The sequence below is a fragment of the Notechis scutatus genome, chromosome 4 (genome assembly GCF_049901735.1).
Source record: "Notechis scutatus isolate UNSWTSFEM ecotype Mainland chromosome 4, rNotScu1.2, whole genome shotgun sequence".
Classification (NCBI taxonomy): Eukaryota; Metazoa; Chordata; class Lepidosauria; order Squamata; family Elapidae; genus Notechis; species Notechis scutatus.
The window spans coordinates 167,884,031-167,906,530 of record NC_142012.1 but is presented as its reverse complement, the minus strand read 5'-3'; the positions used below and the strand labels follow the sequence as shown (position 1 = coordinate 167,906,530).

The 22,500-nt window shown below is 46.9% G+C and overlaps 1 protein-coding gene across 1 annotated transcript in view; it reads left to right on the top strand.

The window, feature by feature from the left end:
• The first annotated feature begins 386 nt into the window (after positions 1–386).
• Positions 387–22,500, top strand: part of P3H2 (prolyl 3-hydroxylase 2) — a 100,988-nt gene continuing 78,874 nt past the window's right edge. Inside the window, 1 exon segment of the mRNA XM_087965618.1 lies at positions 387–892. Within this exon segment, the coding sequence (XP_087821744.1) occupies positions 470–892 (423 nt within the window). The 5' untranslated portion in view covers positions 387–469.

Below are 22,500 nucleotides of genomic sequence, written 5' to 3'. Positions count from 1 at the left end.
TCCTTCATTCCCGGTTGCTTCTCTCCTGGCGGAGTTTCCACCCGTCGTTCCTTCTTCTTCTTCTTCTCCTGCTTTCCGAGGCTTTGGAAAAGAAGGGGATCCCCTCCTCTTTGGGGCAGCCCCCCTCCCACCCACCCCCCACTTGGGGATCCAGAGGGCTGAGCGCGCTCCTTCCTCCCCGGTCGGGATCTGGGCGCGATTCCCTCGCCGGCCGCCAAGCGCCATCCAAGGGCGCAGGGTCCGGATTCCCTCGGGATCTCTGCGCAGATCCCTGCCCGATCGGGGCGGCCGGCTGAAGAGGGGCGGGACAGAAGGGAGGAGAGAAGCGACGCTGCCGGGGATCGCCCGATCGCGGGACCGGCAGCTCGTCCCCCGCAGAGCCCAGGCGAGGCACGGCGGAGCGCCCGGGCAGCGCTTGCGGGAGCCTCCGGGGAAACTCGCCCGGCTCCTTGGCCGGCACCTGCCCGGGATGGCGGCGGGGCTCCGGCTGCTGCTGTGGACGACGGCGCTGCTGCTGCTGCTGCTGCTGCTGCTGCGGGCGAGCTGCGAGCCCGAGCCGCCCTTCGAGGCTCTCTACGCGGCGGGGCTGGAGGCGCACGCCCGGGCGGACTTCGCGGGCGCCGTGCGCGGGCTGGAGCGGGCGCTGAGCGCGGAGCGGCGGCTCCGGGAGAAGCGAGCGGGCTGCGGGCGGCGCTGCCGCCGGGAAGAGCCGCTGGAGGCCGGGCGGGACCCGCTGCCCTTGGCCGGCGCCTTCCTCCGCCGCGCCCGATGCCTCCGCGCCTGCCTGGGCCCCGAGGACGCCGCCGCCGCCGCTGCCCCCGCCGGCCAGGAGGTGCGCGCCGACTTCCAGCGCCGCCTGCCCTACAGCTACCTGCAGCGCGCCTACATCCAGGTGAGCGGCGGCCCGTCCCGGCGTGGGGAGCCCGGATTCTCCTCCTCCCTCCGCTGGGGTTCTTCTCGGGGTCCCTGGGGTCGATGGCCTCGGTCCCCTCCTTCCCTCCCGGGACGGATTTCTTTGGCACCCCCAAGCATGTTTCTTTCTTTCGTTGCCTGCGTGGGCAGGGGGTTGGACTAGGTGGCCTCTAAGGTCCCTTCCAACTCTGTTATCCTGTGATCCTGAGCAGGGGGTTGGACTAGGTGGCCTCTAAGGTCCCTTTTGCTATTCTGTGATTCTGGGAAGGGGGTTGGACTAGATGACCTCTAAGCTCCCTTTTGTTGTTCTGTGATTCTGAGCAGGGGGTTGGACTAGGTGGCCTCTAAGTTCCCTTCCAACTCTGTTATCCTGTGATTCTGAGCAGGGGGTTGGACTAGGTGGCCCCTAGGGTCCCTTTTGTTATTTTGTGATTCTGAGCATAAGGTTGGACTAGATGACCTCTACAGTCCCTTTTGTTATTCTGTGATTCTGGGAAGGGGTTGGACTAGATGACCTCTAAGTTCCCTTTGTTATTCTGTGATTCTGGGCAGGGGTTGGACTGATGGCCTCTAAGTTCCTTTTTGTTATTCTGTGATTCTGGGCAGGGGGTTGGACTAGATGACCTCTAAGGTCCCTTCCAACTCTGTTATCCTGTGATTCTGAGCAGGGGTTGGACTAGGTGGCCTCAAGGTCCTTTTGTTATTCTGTGATTCTGGTAGGGGTTGGACTAGATGACCTCTAAGTTCCCTTTTGTTATCCTGTGATTCTGGGAAGGGGTTGACTAGATGACCTCTAAGTTCCCTTTTGTTATCCTGTGATTCTGAGCAGGGGGTTGGACTAGGTGGCCTCTAAGGTCCCTTCCAACTGTGTTATCCTGTGATTCTGAGCAGGGGATTGGACTAGGTGGCCTCTAAGGTTCCTTCCAACTGTGTTATTCTGTGATTCTGGACAGGGGTTGGACTAGATGACCTCTAAGGTCCCTTCAACTATTATTCTGTGATTCTGAGCAGGGGTTGGACTAGATGACCTCTAAGATCCCTTCAAACTCTGTTATCCTGTGATTCTGAGCATGGGGTTGGACTAAATGGCCTCTAAGGTCCCTTTTGTTATTCTGTGATTCTGGGCAGGGGTTGGACTAGGTGGCCTCTAAGTTCCCTTCCGACTCTGTTATCCTGTGATTCTGAGCAGGGGGTCGGACTAGGTGGCATCTAAGGTCCCTTTTGTGCTGTGATTCTGAGCAGAGGGTTGGACTAGATGGCCTCTAAGTTCCCTTTTGTTATTCTGTGATTGTGGGCAGGGGGTTGGACTAGATAACCTCCAAGGTCCCTTCAACTGTTATTCTGTGATTCTGAGCAGAGGGTTGGACTAGATGACCTCCAAGGTCCCTTCCATTATTCTGTTATTCCTATTTACAGGTAGTCCTCAACTTACAACAGTTCATTTAGTGACCGAAGTTACAATGGCAGTAAAAAAGCAACTTATGACCATTTCAGCATTCCCATGGTCATTTGATCAGAATTCAGATGCTTGGCAACTGACTCGTACTTACGACGGTTGCAGTGTCCCAGGGTCATGTGATCCCTTTTGCCAACTTCTGATGAGCAAAGTCAATAGGGGAAGCCCGATTTGTAACAACCATGTTACTCACTTAACAACTGTGGGGATTCACTTTACAACAGCGGCAAGAAAGGTCGTGTAAATGGGGGCAAAACTCCCTTATCCACTGTCTCACTTAGCAACAGAAATTTTTGGTCCCAATTGTGGTTGTAAGTCCAGGACTACCTGTATTTATTTCTTATCTAGGACAGCTATTTCTGTATTTAGCACATTTAATCATTCATTGATTTAACATATTTATTTATTTAGAATATCTGCTTGCTTATTATTTAGGATACTTATTTATTTAGCGGATTTGTTTAGCAAATGTTACTCGTTTGGCCCATTTATTCATTTATTTATTGTTTAGCACCTTTATTTGTTTTAGCACGTTGATTCATTTGTGGAGGGCATTGATTTTGCCAATTGTTCTTCGTTTAGCAAATTGGTCTGGCAAATTTACTTTTTTTGTTCGTTTATCTTATTTATTTAGTCCTGCATTTCTTGATTTGCATTTATTTAGCTGATTTATGTGCCGCTCTGCCTGCTTTCCCAAAGCGACTTTAAGAGTTGGAGGGAGAGTCATAGGAACGCAGTGGGTGGAGGGGGCTCAGGTAAGGCAGCCCAGCCAGGTAGGGAGAGGAGGGTGGTCTTATTTCCCCAGTCCTTCCACCAGCCCCACCCCCCAGGCTCCCCTTCAGTTGCTGTGCAAGGCTCACCTGGCCTCAGGGTTGTCTTATTTTCTTCCAGGTGCCCCCCAGGTTTTGCCCAGGTGCCCTCTTCCCACCCAGGGCTTCTGGCTGCCTTTGGGTCTCTCCGCCCACCTGAGGAGCTGTTCCTCTACCTGCCATTGGCAAGATTGGGATGCTTATTTCTTTATAGTGACTTCCACGGTTTTTATCCCAGCTTTTATTACTGTATAAATAAGGCAATAAACATATCTTATACTAGTTCGATACCCGTGCTTCGCTACGAAATTATGTGGTTGGGCTTAGTTTTTGGGGAGGAAAATAAGGAAAACAAAACTGTGCCTCTGGCGATCAGCCTCCGTCGGTATTCATCTGGCTAGCGTCCAGTCAGTGTGTGAGAGAATTTAAGGCTGTTTGGAAACGGAAAGAATATTTGCTGTGTGAGCAAGAAGGAGACAGCAAGGAGCCTGGGCGTGGCTTAGCTCAACTGTTCTGTACTAAAGCTGCTTCTGCTATGAAACTGAAACTCCTCTGCTTGTGTTTTGCATTTGGAACAGATTTCTTTTCAGGTGGGGAGGGGGAGTAGAACTCCTTAGCGTCAGAGCCTGTTTAATAATAATAATAATAATAATAATAATAATAATAATAATAATAATAATAATAATAATAATGATAATGATGATGATGATGATGATGTAGGAAAAACTCTAAATGCTCTGAGGGTCATTTGGAAAAATCCTTTCTTAGTGAGCCCCTAGAAGCCAAGAGGAACCTACGGGCCCAATTTCAAGTTTGTAGGCTTTACAGTTCTGGAAATTTCGTGATGATGCATGAGGGGTATTTTGCTTTGATAGATAGATAGATAGACAGACAGACAGACGGACGGACGGACGGACGGACGGACGGATGGATGGAGAGAGAATTATAAAAAGACAGATAAAGAAATTAGAGATAGGCAGAGATTAGAGATGATTAGAGATAGATGGACGGATGGATGGATGGATGGATGGATGGGTGGATAGAGAAATATATATATGGTTAATGTTGTATAAAGGCAGAGATCTCTGTAATGGTATCTTAATACTTAAAACATACGGGCCAAATTTTAAGTTTCTAGGCTTGACGGTTCTGGAGATTTTGTGATGATGCGTGAGGGGTCTTTCGCTTTATATATAGATAGATTCCTCCTATTTCACCCACCACAACAACCCTGCGAGGTGGGTTAGCCTGAGAGGGAGGGAACTGGCTCAAAGTCACCCAATCAGCCTCCATGCCTCAGGCGGGACTAGAACTCCCCATCTGCTGGTGATTGGCTCAGAGTCACCCAATCAGCCTCCATGCCTCAGGCGGGACTAGAACTCCCCATCTGCTGGTAACTGACTCAAGGTTACCCAACCGGATTTTCTGCCTGGGGTGGGACTAGAACTCACCGTCTCCTGAATCCAAAGCTGTCCCTTAACCACTACACCAAACTGACTCTCGATTCTCTTATCTCCATGTTCCTTTGCCCCTCCTCTGGTTCTTTCCCAGGCCTCTGAAAAACAGCTTTGTGCAGAAGGAGAAAGAGAAAAGAAAGAAGAAGAAAAACGAAGGATATAGTTAAGAAAAGAAAAGAAAAGAAACAAAATATATGAAGAAGCGACTTCCCACTTTATCACAGTTGTAAACAATTTTGGCAACTTTTCCTCTTCTCTTAATAGCCATAACGAAAGCCCTTAGACTTATATGCCACTTCCTAATGCCTTCCAGCCCTCTCTAAGCAGTTTACAATGTCAGCCTCTTGCCCCCCCCAAAAAAATTCCAGGTCCTCATTTTACCCACCTCGAAAGGACAGAAGGCCGAGTCAATCTTGAGCCGGTCAGGATCGAACTGCTGGCAGTGGACATGCAGAGTCAGCCTGCAATACTGACACCACCACGGCTTAAAATTACGCAACGTCTGTTCTCGTCTTCCCATATTCATCTCTCAGCTGTAAACAAATGTTTAATTTTCAATCCTGGGACCAGGAAAAAAATAATAATACTGCATTAAAAGTGAACAGATAACATCTCTCTTTTAACCTTGGTCAAATAAACCGATGTTATGTTCCTTCCTTTTTCTTCCAATAATCTTGAGCTTTAATCCCTTCAAATCATGTCCTAAAACTTGATTTCTTTTCCTTTTTTTTTGATCCCTTCTCCAAACCTTAACACGCTTTTAACAAGCACTTTCCAAAAATGATTAGAAAGGAAATATGCCCATTTAGTGACTTTGGGGGCCAGCCGCAATTTGAACAGGCTGGTTAGTCCTTCATCTCCCAAACCTCTAAACCTGCCAAAGGCCAGTAGCTTGTGGTCTCTTGGCAAGAAGTGTTGTGGTTCGCCGGCAGCCGGTGCAGACGGCAGCGGAATCGGACAGTGGGGAAGAACAGGGACCAGTCTGGGAGTGTGGAGAGGACTCGGACGAGGGTCCTGCATCCAGAAATGGGGCCAGGGCCATCTGGGAGTGGGGTGCTGACTCCGGAGTCTTTGGAGTCCGGCAGCAGCGAGGCAGAGGACCCAGGGGAGCCTGTTCCCAGTGTGCGTATGCACAGAGCTGCTAGAAGGTGAGAGCAGCTGAAACAAAAGGGACAACTTGGGAGTAAGGCTGGGAGGTGATTGCCCCCCCCACATAAGGTATAAAGGACAGGCCAAGGTGATGAAACCTTTGCAGGAAGCAAAGTCGTTCACTCTGTTCAGATTCATTCTTGAAGCTCTGTGTCGACTTTGGTTGGGTCTTTTTCTTGTTCAATTGACACTTCTGTTATTGGCAGCACTTCACAGGAAAGAAAGGTGGGTGCTTATCTCGAGGAACTATTTTGAGATTCATTACCGGCTGGGAATGAAAACAATTCCCAGTGTTGCAATAAAATAAGATTTGTTTTTAAAATAAGCGTGTGCCTAATTACGGTCTAGGAAGCCTTGATCAGAACAAGAAGCAACATTGTGGAGCACCTGTGGGTTTGTGAGTGTGACTCCTACAGATGCAGAGATCACGATGTACAGAATAAGAGAATAACAGAGTTGAAAGGGACCTTGGAGATCTCCTAATCCAGTGATGGCTAACCTTTTCAGCTTGGTGTGTCGAAAATCGGGAAAAAGTGTAGCCTTCCTCGGGTCGTGTGTCACTTCAAGAAATATCAATAATTTGGTTTATGACGGACTGGGCTGGGGTGATCCCACAGGGCTGTGAAACTCGTCTCCCTGGTCTCAGGGCTGCAGGTGCAGGATGTGGGGATCGGAAGGCCACCTTACAGGGCTGTGAACCTCATGGATCTCCTTTCCTCCTGTAGCGTTCCTGAGGTAATGAAACGGACAAACCTCAGTTGATGGCGGTTAAAACTGGTTCTCTGCTGCAAAGATCTCGCGGCAGCGGTGACACCACGCCTCCACGCCACAAGCAGGGAGCAGGGATTGGAGCAGAGCACAGGCAGCCTCTAAATGTGCAGGTTTTCCCCACACCAACAGGCGTGTCAGTCAAAGTGCCTCGGCGTGTCACGAGTGACACGCGTGTCATAGGTTAGCCATCACTGTCCTAATCCAATCCCCTGTTCAGACCAGGGGTTGCCAACCTTTCGGACTTCAGGGACCACCAAACTCATAATTTTAAATCCCGCGGACCACTAATATGAATTTTGACTGAGGGTGGCTTGCTGACGTTTTCCCAGGGTCTCTGCAGAAAGCAGCAGAGACCCTTGGAAAATTCCCCCAAAAGTCTGCAGGAAAATTCCCCACCCTGTTTCCTACCGACTGATTGTTCTTTATTTGGGGTCTCCAGCTCCGTTCTCAGGGGAGAGAGAGAGAGAGAGAGGAGAGACTTTTGGCTTCATGCAAGGAAAGCAGCAGAAGCAGAAGTCTTCCTTTCTCTCCCCCAAACTCCGCCAGAAACGAGTCTTTGCCGGCGCAGCCTCTTGGAGCAGGAGGCCTTGCAGGGCCCCAGAGACTCATTTCTGGCGGAGTTTTGGGGGAGAGAAAGAAAGACTTTGGCTGCTTCCCTTGCATGCAGACAAAAGCAGAAGAAGAAAGAAGCGGAAAGAAGCAGCCCGGTTGGCCAGGCCAGGCGCGTGGGGCAAGTGGGGCAAGTTCCCCCCTCCGCCCTTTCCCCCTACCTCGTATTGTGCGCAATGCAAGTGACGCAAGCCTTGTGCTCCCGCAGGCCATGTGGGCAGCGCAGCCTTGTGTTCCTGCGCAGCCTGGATTAATTGCTTTGGGGGGGGGGACATTTCTCTGCGGACCACCAACCTATTCTCGCGGACCACCACTAGTCCCCGGCCCAATGGTTGGTGACCACTGGGCTAGACCATTTCATACAAGTGACCGTCCAATCTCTTCTTAAAAACCTCCAGTGATGGAGCAGCCACAACTTCTGGAGGCAAATTCTTCCATTGATTCACTGTCCTCACTGTCAGGAAATTCTCTCCTGAGCTCAAGGTTGCTTCTCTCCTTGATTAGTTTCCGTCCATTGTTTCTTGTCCGGCTTTTTCGGGTGCTTTGGAGAATAATTTGACCCCCTTCCTCTTCTTTGGAGCAGCCCCTCAAATACTGGAAGGCTGCTATCCTGTCGCCCCTAGTTCTTCTTTTCATTAAATTAGATGCAACTGTTCTTTGTATGGTTTAGCCTCCAGTCCCCTAATCCAGGGATCTCCAACCTTGGCAACTTTAAGACTTGTGGACTTCAACTCCCAGAATTCCTCAGCCAGCTGGCTGAGGAATTCTGGCAGTTGAAGTCCACAAGTCTTAAAGTTGCCAAGGTTGAGACCTCTGCCCTAATCGCTTTGGTTTATTTATTTATTTATTTATTTTATTTATTTGATTTGCCAATTGTTTACAAGATAATAAGTATAAGTGTATACATAGTTGTGAATACATGAAATGGGTACATATAAGAAAAATAACAGAAGAATAAGAGAAACAATAGGACAGGGACGGTAGGCACGTTGGTGCGCTTATGCACGCCCCTTACAGGCCTCTTAGGAAAGGGGTGAGGTCAATAGTAGACAGTCTAAGGTTAAAGTTTTTGGGGTTTGGGGAAGAGACTACAGAGTCGGGTAGAGTATTCCAGACATTGACCATTCTGTTGCTGAAGTCGTATTTCCTGCAATCAAGTTTGGTGCGGTTAACCTTGAGTTTGTATCCATTGTGTGCTCTTGTGTTGTTATGGTTGAAGCTGAAGTATTCATTGACAGGTAGGACATTGCAATGTATGATTTTATATACCATGCTTAAGTCAGACCGAAGACGGCGTAATTCAAGGTTTTCTAGGTCTAGAATTTCAAGTCTGGTGGCATAAGGTATTCTACAACGAGTAGAGGAGTGGAGAACTCTTCTTGTGAAACATTTCTGGACTTTCTCAACTGTGCTAATATCGGATACGTAGTGTGGGTTCCAGACTGATGAACTGTATTTGAGTATTGGTCTAGCAAATGTTTTGTTGCTCTTCTCTGCACTCTTTCTTACAGCCTCGACGTCTTGTTTACATCCTAAACGACACGTGCAAATTACATTTACCTTGTAACTCTTGTCTGGTTGGGAACGGCATGAGGGCCCCTGCCCCAACTCGGTTCCTTAGGCCTCTGATTGCGGGGGCGTTTTCCCCACCTTGCGAAATTGCATTGTAAGCGCTCCGAGGGCCAAACGCACGTTTTGCAAAATTGCTTGGAGGTGCAGCCAATATCTTGCGATTGTGCAATAACGACTTTTTTCATTATGTCATCCTGGGGGTGTCTTCGCAAGCCAACACCGGCCGTTGGAGTTTCTTTTCAAAGTGCCTCGCACGTGTCGGATTAAAAGACCGTTTTCCATTTGGGGTAGACCGGTTGTTTTTTCGAAAGGCAGCGATTCCAACTTCATGAGGTCTGGAAAACTTCCCCAACCAGCCAAATTCCGTGGGGGTTTTTTGGAGGGGGGGGGGCTTTAATGCAGCCTTTTCTTTTTCTTCCTTTTGGTTGGGGTGGGCAAGTCTGTGCCATTGCATTTTGATCCATTCCTGGTTTTCGGTTGTTTTTGTCTTCCTGGATTTTTTGGCCATCTTGTTTTTGCTCTTCTCGTGCCTTACTTCTTCGATCTCCTGTTAATATTCATCTTAGATCAGAACTCGAATGCAAAATCCCGCCTTACTGGGCTGTCGCGGTCCTGATAGAAAATAATATTTGTAGCACGCAGTTGAACTGAGGGGTGCTTGGTGCTCTCTAAGCTGGGTGGTTTCCTTGCAGACGTTTCATGACCCAACTAGGTAACTGTATCAGTGCTAGGAGGGAGTGAGGTTTGCAAAGCTGGGAAGGAAGAGGGGAAGGGGAGGAGGAGGAGGAGGAGGAGGAGGAGGAGGAGGAGGAAAATAATGATTGTGGGGTCCTTGGTGCTCTCTGAGCTGGGTGGTTTTCCTGGCAGACGTTTCATGACCCAACTAGGTGACATTGTCAGTACAAGAAGGGAGAGGGGTTTGTGGAGGAGGAGGAGGAGGAGGAGGAGGAGGAGGAGGAGGAGGAGGAGGAGGAGGAGGAGGAGGAGGAGGCACTGTGGGGTCCTTGGTGCTCTCTGAGCTCGGTGGTTTTCTTGCAGACGTTTCATGACCCAACTAGGTAACTGTATCAGTGCTAGGAGGGAGTGGGGTTTGCAAAGATGGGAAGGAAGAGGGAGAAGAGGGGGAGGGGGAAGAGGAGGAGTTAAAAGGACTGTGGGGTGCTTGGTGGTCTCTGAGCTGGGTGCTTTTCTTGAAGACGTCTCAGGACCCAACTAGGGAACATCATCAGTGCTAGAAGGGAGGAGGAGGAGGAGGAGGGCTATGGGATTCTTGATGCTTTCCAAACTTGGTTGTTTTCTTGGAGACGTTTCATGACCCAACTAGGGAACATCACTGCACTGATGAGGGGGACAAGCTATTCTCCAAAGCACCAGAAGGAGCAACGGACGGAAACTAACCAAGGAAAGAAGCAACCTGGAATTAAGGAGAAGCTTCTTGGCGGGGAGGACAATTAACCAGGGGAACTGCTTGCCACCAGAAGTTGTGGCTGCTCCGTCACTGGAGGGATCTGCAGGGATCCAAACCCTGAGCCCGAGATCACGCTTGGCGGCCAGTGAGGGAATCGCTTCTAGATCCCGACAGGGAAGGCGTGAGCTCAACCTCTGGATGGCCAAGGGGGAATCATCCCCTCACCCTTGGCATCATTGACCCATAGACGGGGGAGGGGGTGATTTAAGAGACTGGGCGGCCATTTGCTGGAAGGGGATAGGGTTGGACTAGAAGACCTCCAAGGTCCCTTCCGGCTGTATTCCAATGGAGTCTCCGAGAAGGAGCATCTAAGAGCCACAGTGGCGCAGTGGTTAGAGTGCAGTACTGCTGGATTCTTCCGCTGACTGCCGGCAGCCTGCAATTTGGCCAGTTCGAATCAGAGGCTGACTCTGTAAACCGCTTAGAGAGGGCTGTGAAGCACTGTGAAGCGACATAGAGGTCTAAGGGCTATTGCTATTCATCCTTCCTTCCTTTCAAGAAGAGATTGGACTGCCATTTGTCAGAAATGGTGTAGGGTCTCCTGCTTGGGTGGGGGTTGGACTAGATGACCTACAAGGTCCCTTCCAAGTCTGATGATCTGTTATCTTCCTTCCTTCCTCACTTCCCTTTCCTTCCTTCCTTCCTTCCTTCCTTCCTTCCTTCCTTCCTTCCTTCCTTCCTTCCTTCCTCCTCCCTCCCTTCCCTTCCTTCCCTTCCCTTCCCTTCCCTTCCTTCCTTCCTTCCTTCCTTCCTTCCTTCCTTCCTTCCTTCCTTCCTCCCTTCCTTCCTTCCTTCCTTCCCTTCCCTTCCTTCCTTCCTTCCTTCCATCCTTCCTTCCTTCCTTCCTTCCCTTCCTTTCTTCCTTCCTTCCTTCCTTCCTTCCTTCCTTCCTTCCTTCCTTCCTTCCTTCCTTCCTTCCTTCCTTTCCTTCCTTCCTTCCTTCCCTTCCCTTCCCTTCCCTTCCCTTCCCTTCCATCCTTCCATGAGCCATTGTGGCTCAGTGGTTAAAATGCAGCCTTGCAGGGTAATTCTGGTAACTGCCAGCAGTTCGAATCTCACCAGGCTCCAGTTTTGACTCAGCCTTCCGTCCTTCAAACGAGGACCCAGATGGTTGGGGGCAAGAGGCTGACTCTGTAAACCACTCAGAGAGGGCTGGGAAAGCACCATAAGCGGCAAATAAGTCTATGTGCTCTTGCTATCTACTCTGGCAAGTGAGGTGAACAATGCGCTCGTCTTAAGAGCGCAGCCCACTCGCTGCCTTTGCACATTAAAGGGCCGAGCGGCCCCCATTTCCTTGCACCGTTCTCCCCTCCCCCAAAAAACCTATAATTTGCAAAAGCTCCCTGGTTTTGCTACGTCCCCAACATTATTCCTGTGCTGTCCCTGCAGCTCCTTTCAGTTGCATCTGGCTCAGGTTGCACCCAGGCGCAGGAGTTGCTCTCGTGGGCTCCTGATCTCCTGGAATGAAACGGGGTGGATCCTGTTCCCCGAAGAGCAGGGAAGGATCCCCACCCAGGGAGAGTCCCCAACGCTTCCTCCCAAGGCCTGATTAGCCATCTGGGACGAGGAGGGGCAGAGCCTTCCGGGAGCCAGCAGGCGCTCCGCCAAGACGGACAACAAACCGGGATTTGTCCTGGGAAAGTGGAAAGGTCTCTGTGTGGAGGAGCTGCTCGCAGCCTCTGTCCTCCTGGAGTTCCCTTGACTCCGTTCTTCCGGGCCCGGCCAGGATGTTCCTCTCGATGCAACTGCTTCCTAACACTTTACCCCCCCCAAAAAAGAGAGGTTGCGATTTTGGGAAAAAGTGCAAAGAAGAGCAACTCAGAATGATTAAAGGCCCGGAGAGTCAAACCTAGGAAGAATGGCTTGCAGGAATCCTCCCACTCACCCTAGAATTCCTGAGCTTGTCCAAACAGAAAGCTCGGCAGTTCGGCGGTTCGAATCCCCAGCGCCGCGTCACGGAGGGAGCTCCCGTCCCTTGTCCCAACTTCTGCCAACCTAGAAGTTCGAAAGCATGTACAAAAAAGAAAAAGAAAAATGCAAGTAGAAAAATAGGGACCACCATTTTGTGGGAAGGGAACAACGTTCCATGTGCCTTCGGCATTTCGTCCTGGCCGCCACATGAGCATGGAGACGTCTTCGGACAGCGCTGGCTCTTCGGCTTTTGTAATGGAGATGAGCATCGTCCCCTAGAGCCGGAAAGGACGAGCACCGATGTGCAAGGAGGGGAACCTTTTTACCTTTTACCTTTTACCTGGCTTGAAATTCTGGGCCTGGACAATCTGGAACCGTGCCGCCTGCGGTCCGATCTAAGCATCGTACACAAAATGGTCTGCTGCAATGTCCTACCTGTCAACAGGTACTTCGGCTTCAACCGCAATAACACACGACAAACTACTCCTAAAAATAAAATCCTATGGTATCTCTGGACAACTGAATAACTGGATAGAAGCATTCCTGTCAAACAGACAACAAATGGTCAAAATTGGGAGCGTCCTATCAAATTCTGTACCTGTCAATAGTGGTGTTCCCCAAGGCAGTGTTCTAGGACCAACTCTCTTCATACTCTACATAAACGACCTCTGTGATCATATTAAGAGCAACTGCGTTCTCTTCGCTGATGATGTAAAGCTGTTCAACACCACAGACAATACTGCTACCCTACAAAAAGACCTCGACTATGTGTCAGAATGGTCAAACAAATGGCAACTTCAAATCTCAACAAATAAATGCTCTGTCTTACATATTGGCAAAAAAAATCAGAAAATAAAATACAAGCTGAATAGTCAAGATCTTGTTGATGACCCAAGCTCTGTAAAGGACCTTGGAATACTCACCTCTAATGATCTAAGTGCTAGAGCCCACTGCAACTACTTAGCCAAAAAGGCATTAAGAGTTGTTAACCTAATCCTACGTAGCTTTTTCTCTGGTAATATCACACTACTAACCAGAGCATACAAAACATTTGCTAGACCAATACTCGAATACAGTTCATCAGTCTGGAACCCTCATTACGTATCTGATATTAGCACAATTGAGAAAGTCCAGAAATATTTCACAAGAAGAGTTCTCCACTCCTCTACTCGTTGTAGAATACCTTATGCCACCAGACTTGAAATTCTAGAACTAGAAAACCTTGAATTACGCCGCCTTGGGTCTGATTTAAGCATGGTATATAAAATCATACATTGCAATGTCCTACCTGTCAATGAATACTTCAGCTTCAACCATAACACACAAGAGCACACAATAGATACAAACTCAAGGTAAACCGCACCAAACTTGATTGCAGGAAATACGACTTCAGCAATAGAGTGGTCAATGTCTGGAATACTCTACCCGACTCTGTAGTTTCTTCCCCAAACCCCAAAAACTTTAACCTTAGACTGTCTACTATTGACCTCACCCCTTCCTAAGAGGTCTGTAGGGGCGTGCATAAAGCGCACCAACGTGCCTACTGTCCCTGTCCTATTGTTTCTCTTATTCTTCTTTTATTTTTCTTATATGTACCCATTTCATGTATTCACAACTATGTATACACTTATACTTATTATCTTGTAAACAATTGGCAAATCAAATAAATAAATAAATAAATAAATAAATGGACAAACAAGCAATGCAAACTCAAGGTAAACCGCTCCAAACTCAACTGCAGGAAATACGCCTTCGGCAACAGAGCGGTCGACGCCTGGAACTCACTCCCTGACTCCGTGGTTACGGCCCCTCAACCCCTCAGAACTTCAACCTCAAACTGCCTACCGTGGATCCAGCGGTGGAAGGCAAATATTTTTACTACCGGTTTTGCGGGCATGGCTAAGAGGGAGTGGCTTGGTGGACGTGGCTAAGTGGATGTGGCCAGGTGACCGGGTGGCTGTGGCTTCTTTCTTTTTTTTCCCCCAGTACCCCTGCACCCCCATGCTCCATTTTTTTTGGCCTCCTGGGCCTCAGGGAAGCCTCCTGGGGGACATTTTTGATCAGGAAGGCAAAGAACGGAGCATGGGAGGGAGGGGGGGCACTGTCCCCCCCCACACACAAGCCCTCTTTTGACTCCTGGGCGAAGCAGTAGGACAGCGATAGGGATCCCAGCACAGCTGGTCATGGGAACAGGTGATCGTCCTCTCCTTCCTTCCTCCTCTCCTTCCTTCCTCCTTCCTTCCTCCTCTCCTTCCTTTCTTCCTTCCTTCCTTCCTCCTGGGCGAAGCAGTAGGATAGCGATAGGGATCCCAGCACAGCTGGTCATCGGAACAGCTGATCGTCCTCTCCTTCCTTCCTCCTCTCCTTCCTTCCTCCTTCCTTCCTTCCTCCCTCCTCTCCTTCCTCCTCTCCTTCCTTCCTCCTCTCCTTCCTTCCTTCCTTCCTTCCTTCCTTCCTCCTGGGCGAAGCAGTAGGACAGCGATAGGGATCCCAGCACAGCTGGTCATCGGAACAGGTGATCGTCCTCTCCTTCCTTCCTCCTCTCCTTCCTTCCTCCTTCCTTCCTCCTCTCCTTCCTTCCTCCTTCCTTCCTCCTGGGCGAAGCAGTAGGATAGCGATAGGGATCCCAGCACAGCTGGTCATCGGAATAGCTGATCGTCCTCTCCTTCCTTCCTCTTCTCCTTCCTTCTTTCCTTCCTTCCTTCCTTCCTTCCTTCCTTCCTTCCTTCCTTCCTTCCTTCCTTCCTTCCTTCCTCCTCTCCTTCCTTTTTCCTCCTCTCCTCTCCTTCCTCCTCTCCTTCCTTCCTTTCTTCTTTCCTCCTGGGCGAAGCAGTAAGACAGCGAGGGGATCCGGCACAGCTGATAGTCAGAACAATTGATTGTCCTATCCTTCATTTCTCCCTTCCTTCCTTCCTCCTCTCCTTCCTCCTCCTTTCCTTCTTTCCTTCCTCCTCTCCTTCCTTCCTTCCTTCCTTCCTTCCTTCCTTCCTTCCTTCCTTCCTTCCTTCCTTCCTTCCTTCCTTCCTCCTGGGCGAAGCAGTAGGACAGCGAGGGGGATCCCGGCACAGCTGATTGTCGGAACAGCTGATCGTTGGGAGGGGAAAAAAGAAATTCCTTCAGGAGTGAGTAGGTTTGGGAGAACGCAGTCAGCGATGTCAGGCATGTGCGATAAGGACTGACTGGGCGAAGAGGGTCGGGGGCATCCAGGGCTTATCTGGAATGCCCGTTCTCTGAACTGCGCAGAATCGTAACCACCAGTTCCACCAAACTGATCCGAATCGCTAGAATCCCACCCCTGCGTGGACCTCACCCCATTCCTAAATGAGGTCCTTAAAGGGGGCGTGTGCAAAGGTGCACCAGTGTACCCATCATCCCTGTCCTCCTGTCCCCATTTATCTGTATTTACTTCCCTTGTTCTTGTTTATGTCCATACCTACCCTTGTTAGCTTGGGCACGTTTGACAAACAAAATAAATGAATAAATTGGGTTTGGCTATTGTAGAGAAAAGAAGGACGAGGGGACACATGATAGCAGGATTCCGGCATTTGAGGGGCTGCCATAGAGAGGAGGAGAGGGTCAATTTATTTTCCAAAACCCCTGAGGGCAGGACAAGAAACAAGGGAAGGAAGCTGACCAGGGAGAGGTTTCATCAAGGGACTTCCTCACGGGAGGTTTTTCAGAAGAGACTGAACTGAAATGGGACAGGGTTTCCGGCTTGAGGAGCGGGTTGGGCTAGAAGACCTCCAGGCCCCCTTCCAGCTCTATTCTGATTGACGTCATTGAGGGGGTCAACTTATTTTCCAAAGCATCAGAAGGCAAGAGAAGAAGCAATGGAGGGAAGCAACCTGGGCACCCCTTTTTTTTTTGAACTATGACCATCTGGCAGACGGTACAGGATAATAATAAAAACAAGGACAAAGAGGCTGAAAAACAGCTTCTATCCCAGGGCAGGAGCTCTTTTGAATTCTGCTGTATGGTGCAATATTAATACAATATCAAGAGTTTTAAATTCGATGTATAGAATGTGAAGGATGTGTGTTTGTGTTTATTTTCATAGCCATAAATTGTACACTGAAGATGGTATTTAATTTCATTGTATGAGGTACAATGACAATAAAGTAAAATAAAATAAAATAAAAACAAGGACAAAGAGGCTGAAAAACAGCTTCTATCCCAGGGCAGGAGCTCTGTTGAATTCTGCTGTATGGTGCAATATTCATGCAATATCAGGGGTTTTCAATTCGATGTATAGAATGTGAAGGATGTGTGTTTGTGTTTATTTTCATAGCCATAAATTGTACACTGAAGATGGTATTTAATTTCATTGTATGAGGTACAATGACAATAAAGTAAAATAAAATAAAATAAAAACAAGGACAAAGAGGCTGAAAAACAGCTTCTATCCTAGGGCAGGAGCTCTGTTGAATTCTGCTGTATAGTGCAATATTCATGCAATATCAGGGTTTTCAATTCGATGTATAGAATGTGAAGGATGTGTGTTTGTGTTTATTTTCATAGCCATAAATTGTACACTGAAGATGGTATTTAATTTCATTGTATGAGGTACAATGACAATAAAGTAAAATAAAATAAAATAAAAACAAGGACAAAGAGGCTGAAAAACAGCTTCTATTCCAGGGCAGGAGCTCTTTTGAATTCTGCTGTATGGTGCAGTGTTGGTGCGTTGTCAGGGGTTTTTGAAGGATGTGTGTTTGTGTTTATTTTCATAGTCACAATGTACACTGAAGATGGAGTTTGATTTCGTTGCATGAGGTGCAGTGGACAATAAAGTAAGCTAAACTAAACTAAATTAAACTAAACTAAACTAATTGAGGAGGAATTTCCTGACAGTGAAGTCAATTAACCAGTGGAACAGCTTGCCACCAGAAGTTGTAGGCGGTAACCTTCATCACGGGAGGTTTTTTACGAAGAGACTGGACGGTCACTGGTCTGAAATGGTTTAGTGTCTCCTGCTTGAGCGAGGGGGTTGGACTAGATGACCTCCAAGGTCCCTTCCATCTCTATTCTGATTGAAGCGAAATATATAGCTGCCCATTAAGGAAGTTAACATTTTCAAGAAATAGGCGAACATCTCACTGTAATTGTCCATACGTGATCTATAGGCAAATGTTCTTCAGTCACAATTTTACAACCCCTCGGGTAACTGGATCCACAAATCTCTCCCTCCAATTAGCTTTTGGCAAGGATCACAGGGAATCTATTCCAGCCGTCCAGCTGTCAGTTCTTCCATGTCATTCAAAGGAATGCATTCATTGAAAAATATCCAGCATTTATTTCCAGATCAAGTTAATAAATACCCTGCGTGTGCTCGTATCTTCTCAGGACCTAATTTTAGGAGGATGGCAAAAACAGGGTTTTATTTTTATTTTAAGTCTTCTTGCACCTCGCCATTTTTTTAATTGTAAGTTTTCACTTGTTGGTGAGTCTGTTTTTAAGCAGTAATGCTTTTATTCATGTGCTGCTAGCACTCAAATCATGACCACGGTTGAGTCCAACATTTCTGTTGCGAAATGAGAAAGTTAAACTCATTTCACAAATGTCCCACGTAACAACATAAATTTTGGGCGCAACTGTGGTCGTAAGTCGCGGACTGCCTGGAATAGTCTGTCGGTGTTTAAATTGTAAAATTATAGAAAAATGGTTTTTTTTTTTTTTTTTAAAGTAATAAAAGCAGTAAAAACATCCAGAAAATAAATGCACAGTAATGACATTAGTGCAACAGCCACTAATTTCAGTGAAATTTGCAAGCTGTCGTACTACTCTTTAAAAAGAGATTGGACAGCCACTTATCTGGAATGGTATAGGTTGTCCTGCTTGAGAGGGGGGCTGGACTAGAAGACCTCCAAGGACCTTTCCAGCTCTGATTCTATTCCATTCCATTCCATTCTATTCAAGAGCTGCATTCAACCCAATTCACCCATTCACCTTTTCTCTCTTCTCTTTCTATTCTATTCTATTCTATTCTACTCTACTCTACTCTACTCTACTCTACTCTACTCTACTCTACTCTACTCTACTCTACTCTACTCTACTCTACTCTATTCTTATTGTACCCTATGGCTATTATTGTTATACCTTATGATTCTTGACCTTTGACGAATGTATCTTTTCTTTTATGTACACTGAGAGCATTTGCACCGAAGACCAATTCCTTGTTTGTCCAATCACACTTTGCCAATAAAGAATTCTATTTCTATTCTATTCTTCATTCCAATATCTATTCTATTCTATTCTATTCTATTCTATTCTATTCTATTCTATTCTATTCTATTCTATTCTTATTCTTATTCTATTCTATTCCCTTCTCTAATTCTCTTCCCTTCTCTTATTCTATTCGATTTCCCTCTTCTCTTCTTAATTCTATTCCTATTCTATTTTTATTCCTATTCTGTTCTATTCTTCATCCCAATATTCTATTCTATTGTACTCTATTGTATTCTGTTTTCTATTCTATTCACTTTCTCCTACACTAATTATATTCTATTCACTCAGTCATTCACCTCTTCTGTTCGGTTCTCTTCTGTTCTCTTCTCTTCTCCTCTTTCTATTCTATTCTATGTTCTATTCTATTCACTTTCTCCTATTTTAATTCTATTCTATTCTATTCTATTCTATTCTATTCTATTCTATTCTATTCTATTTTATTCTAGTCCAGTCCAGTCCAGTCCAGTCCATATTCTATTCTATTCTATTCTATTCTATTCTATTCTATTCTATTCTATTCTATTCTATTCTATTCTATTCTATTCGAGCTGCATTTACCCGATTCAGCCATCCACCTCTTCTCTTCGCTTCTCTTCTCTTCTCTTCTCTTCTCTTCTCTTCTCTTCTCTTCTCTTCTCTCCTCTCCTCTCCTCTCTTCTCTTTTCCTCTCCTCTTCTCTCTTCCTCTCCTCTTTCTATTCTATTCACTTTCTCCTATTCTAATTCTATTCTGTTCCATTCCATTCTATCCTTCCTTCCAATATTTATTCTATTCTGTTCTATTCTATTTTCTACTACTCTATTCCAATCCATCCCATTCTAGATGGGACGTTCATAACTGCAAGGTCTCCTTGCATATCACGAAAATGCAACCCTGGGCTTCTTCCTCAAGGCTTTTAAAACGACAGGTTAACACCATCTTTTTTTCCCCTTTGGCGCTTGACCTCTCATTTCCCCATTGTAAGCTGTGCTTCGACAGCTAAGGAAAACAAGTAATTGTCTGTCTCGAACAGAATTTATGTAATCCACTGGCAATTGTTCCTCGGTAATTATACACAGGCCGAAAAAGCAGGGAGAGAATTTCTGGCTGTTCCCCAGCTTAGCCCAACAATGACTGCAAGTTCTCCGCCTGGGAGAATAAATAGCAGCGTGTTCTGGAGAGTTAAAATTAAATAAGGGACGGAAATAAAACCGGGACAATGCCGCGCCTTTGCTGGAGGCATCTGCTTGGCTGGTATCTCAAAAATTCATGGACCGGGTTGTCCTTTGCTTCTTTCCAGCCCCTAATCGCTCCTTTAAAAAAAAAGTGCACAAAAGGGCCTTTTTGCAAATCACCACATGTCGATCTTTGCTTTCCGAATGCCCAGACCTCCGAATTCCTAAAAAGTTGAGCTGCTCCAAGGAGGTTTGGAAAATTCCTTGCTCCTGTCTTTGGCTTTTTCTCTTCCACGGGGAAAGTGGGAGCCCAACAGCAAATTAGCCATAATGGCATGCACCCCCTCCCCAATTACAGGGCACAGGGTGGCTGTCTGGAGTTAATGAAACTGTACCCCCCACACACACACAGGAGGGGTCTCAAGCACAGCAGCCTGCCAGAGCCTTTTGGGATGTTTCCTTTATAAAATCAAGCATTCTTTTCTTTTCTTTTCTTTTCTTTTCTTTTCTTTTCTTTTCTTTTCTTTTCTTTTCTTTTCTTTTCTTTTCTTTTCTTTTCTTTTCTTTTCTTTTGCAGGCCCACCGAGAGGTGGGTGTGAGTGGATGGAGTAGGCCATGGAGGTGCCTGGTTTTTGGTCTGGGTCCTGGCTTGGGTTTTAATCTCCCTGGAAAGTAATGAGGGGGGTGGGGTGAGGGAGTGTGATGGATGGATGGATAGGTAGGTAGGATGGATGGATGCAAGGGAGAGAAAGAGTGGAAGGAAGTATGGGTGGATGTAAAGAGATAAATTGACTGATTGAGCTGATAGACAGATAGATGGGGGAGAGAGAGAGATGAAAGAAGGTAGGGAGGTAAAAGAAAGAAAGAGAAAGAAAGAAAGAAAGAAAGAAAGAAAGAAAGAAAGAAGAAAGAAAGAAAGAAAGAAAGAAAGAAAGAAAGAAAGAAAGAAAGAAAGAAAGAAAGAAAGAAAGAAAGAAAGAAGAAAGAATATGACAGAGGATGGAAGGATAGATGGGCAGCATATAAATACGATAGATGAAAGAAGGGAGGGAGGGATGTAAAAGAAGGAAGGAAGGAATGAAATAATATGACACAGAAAGGATGGATGGATGGATAGATGGGCAGTATATAAATTAGATAGATAGATGAAAGAAAGGAGGGAGGGAGAGAGGTGAAAGAAAGAAGGAAAGAAAGAAAGGATGGATGGATGGATAGATGAAGGAAGGATGGGAGAGAGGGAGGGAGGGAGAAAAAGAAAAAGAGGGAAAGAAAGAAAAAGAAAGAAAGAAAGAAAGAAAGAAAGAAAGAAAGAAAGAAAGAAAGAAAGAAAGAAAGAAAGAAAGAAAGAAAGAAAGAAAGAAAGAAAGGATGGATGGATGGATAGATGAAGGAAGGATGGGAGAGAGGGAGGGAGGGAGGAAAAAGAAAAAGAGGGAAAGAAAGAAAGAAAAAGAAAGAAAGAAAGAAAGAAAGAAAGAAAGAAAGAAAGAAAGAAGGAAAGAAAGAAAGAAAGGATGGATGGATGGATAGATGAAGGAAGGATGGGAGAGAGGGAGGGAGGAGGAAAAAGAAAAAGAGGAAAGAAAGAAAGAAAAAAGAAAGAAAGAAAGAAAGAAAGAAAGAAAGAAAGAAAAAAAAGAAAAAAAGAAAGAAAGAAAGAAAAAGAAGAGAAAGATGGACAGACAGAAACAATGGATGGATATGATGAAGAGAGAGAGAGGACGGGTAGATAGATGGTCAGCATATAAAATAGAGAGAGAAAGAGAGATAGACAGATGGACTGATGGACAAATGGACGGATAGACAGAGAGGGAGAGAGAGGGAGAGAGGAGAAATGTAGCTTCCCATGACTTCTTACCCCTTCCTCTTACCTGTCCTGGTTTTCCATCTAAGAGCCTATCTGGTCAGCAGTCAGAACAATCTTGGCTTCCTCCTACAGTGACCGGCTGCTCCGCCTGGCTGAGGTGTGTGTGTGTGTGTGTGTGTGTGTGATTTTGGGGTCGGGCTGGACTCCCCTCTTTCCCCTCCTCCTCCTCCTCCTCCTCCTCGCCTGAGAGGAGAGCCTTGGCTTCCATTTTAGCTCCTTTCCGGCTTCTGAAACCGCCGGGATCCATTTTTGGGGAGAGGACCGAGTCAAACAACTGGCTCGTTTCCCAGCTGTGGACGGCGCCTCACATGGTGGGCAAGGAAGGACGATGATCTATAGTTGCCCCACTCCAGCAAACCTTGGGTGGCTTACAAGATCCTGCCTCCAAATCAAAACATAACCATAAAAAGCCTTCCACCCGAACGGTTGGGATGCCCAGAGGGGGGGGAAATATATATGCCGCTTTTCTCTAACTAAACTGGGTGAAAATATTAATTGCAAATATTGCACGTATTCAAAGCAGCTGGCTGGATCCCCGTGTGCTTCACTGTGAAACTATGTGGTGGGGCTCAGTTTTGGGGAGGAAAATAACGGGGGATTCTGCCTCTGCCTGCCAGCATTCATCTGGCTAGCGTCCTGTCAGTGGGTGAGAGAGTGGAGGGCTGTTTGGAAACTGAAAGAGTATTTGCTGTGGGTGCAAGGAGACAGCAAGGAGCCTGGGCGTGGCTTAGCTCAACTGTTCTGTACTAAAGCTGCCTGGTGCTGCTGTGAAACTGAAACTGAAACTCCTCTGCTTGTGTTTTGCATTTGGAAGAGATTTCTTTCCAGGTGGGGAGGGGGAGTAGAACTCCTTAGCATCAGAGCGTGTTAATAATAATAATAATAATAATATAGGGAATACTCTAAATGCTCTGAGGGTCATTTGGAAAAATCCTTTCTTAGTGAGCCCCTAGAAGCCAAGAGGAAGATACTTGCCAAATTTCAAGTTTGTAGGCTTGACGGTTCTGGAGATTTTGTGATGATGCGTGAGGGGTATTTTGCTTTGATAGATAGATGGATGGATGGATGGATGGATGGATGGATGGATGGATTATAAAAAGACAGATAAAGAAATTAGAGATAGGCAGAGATTAGAGTTGA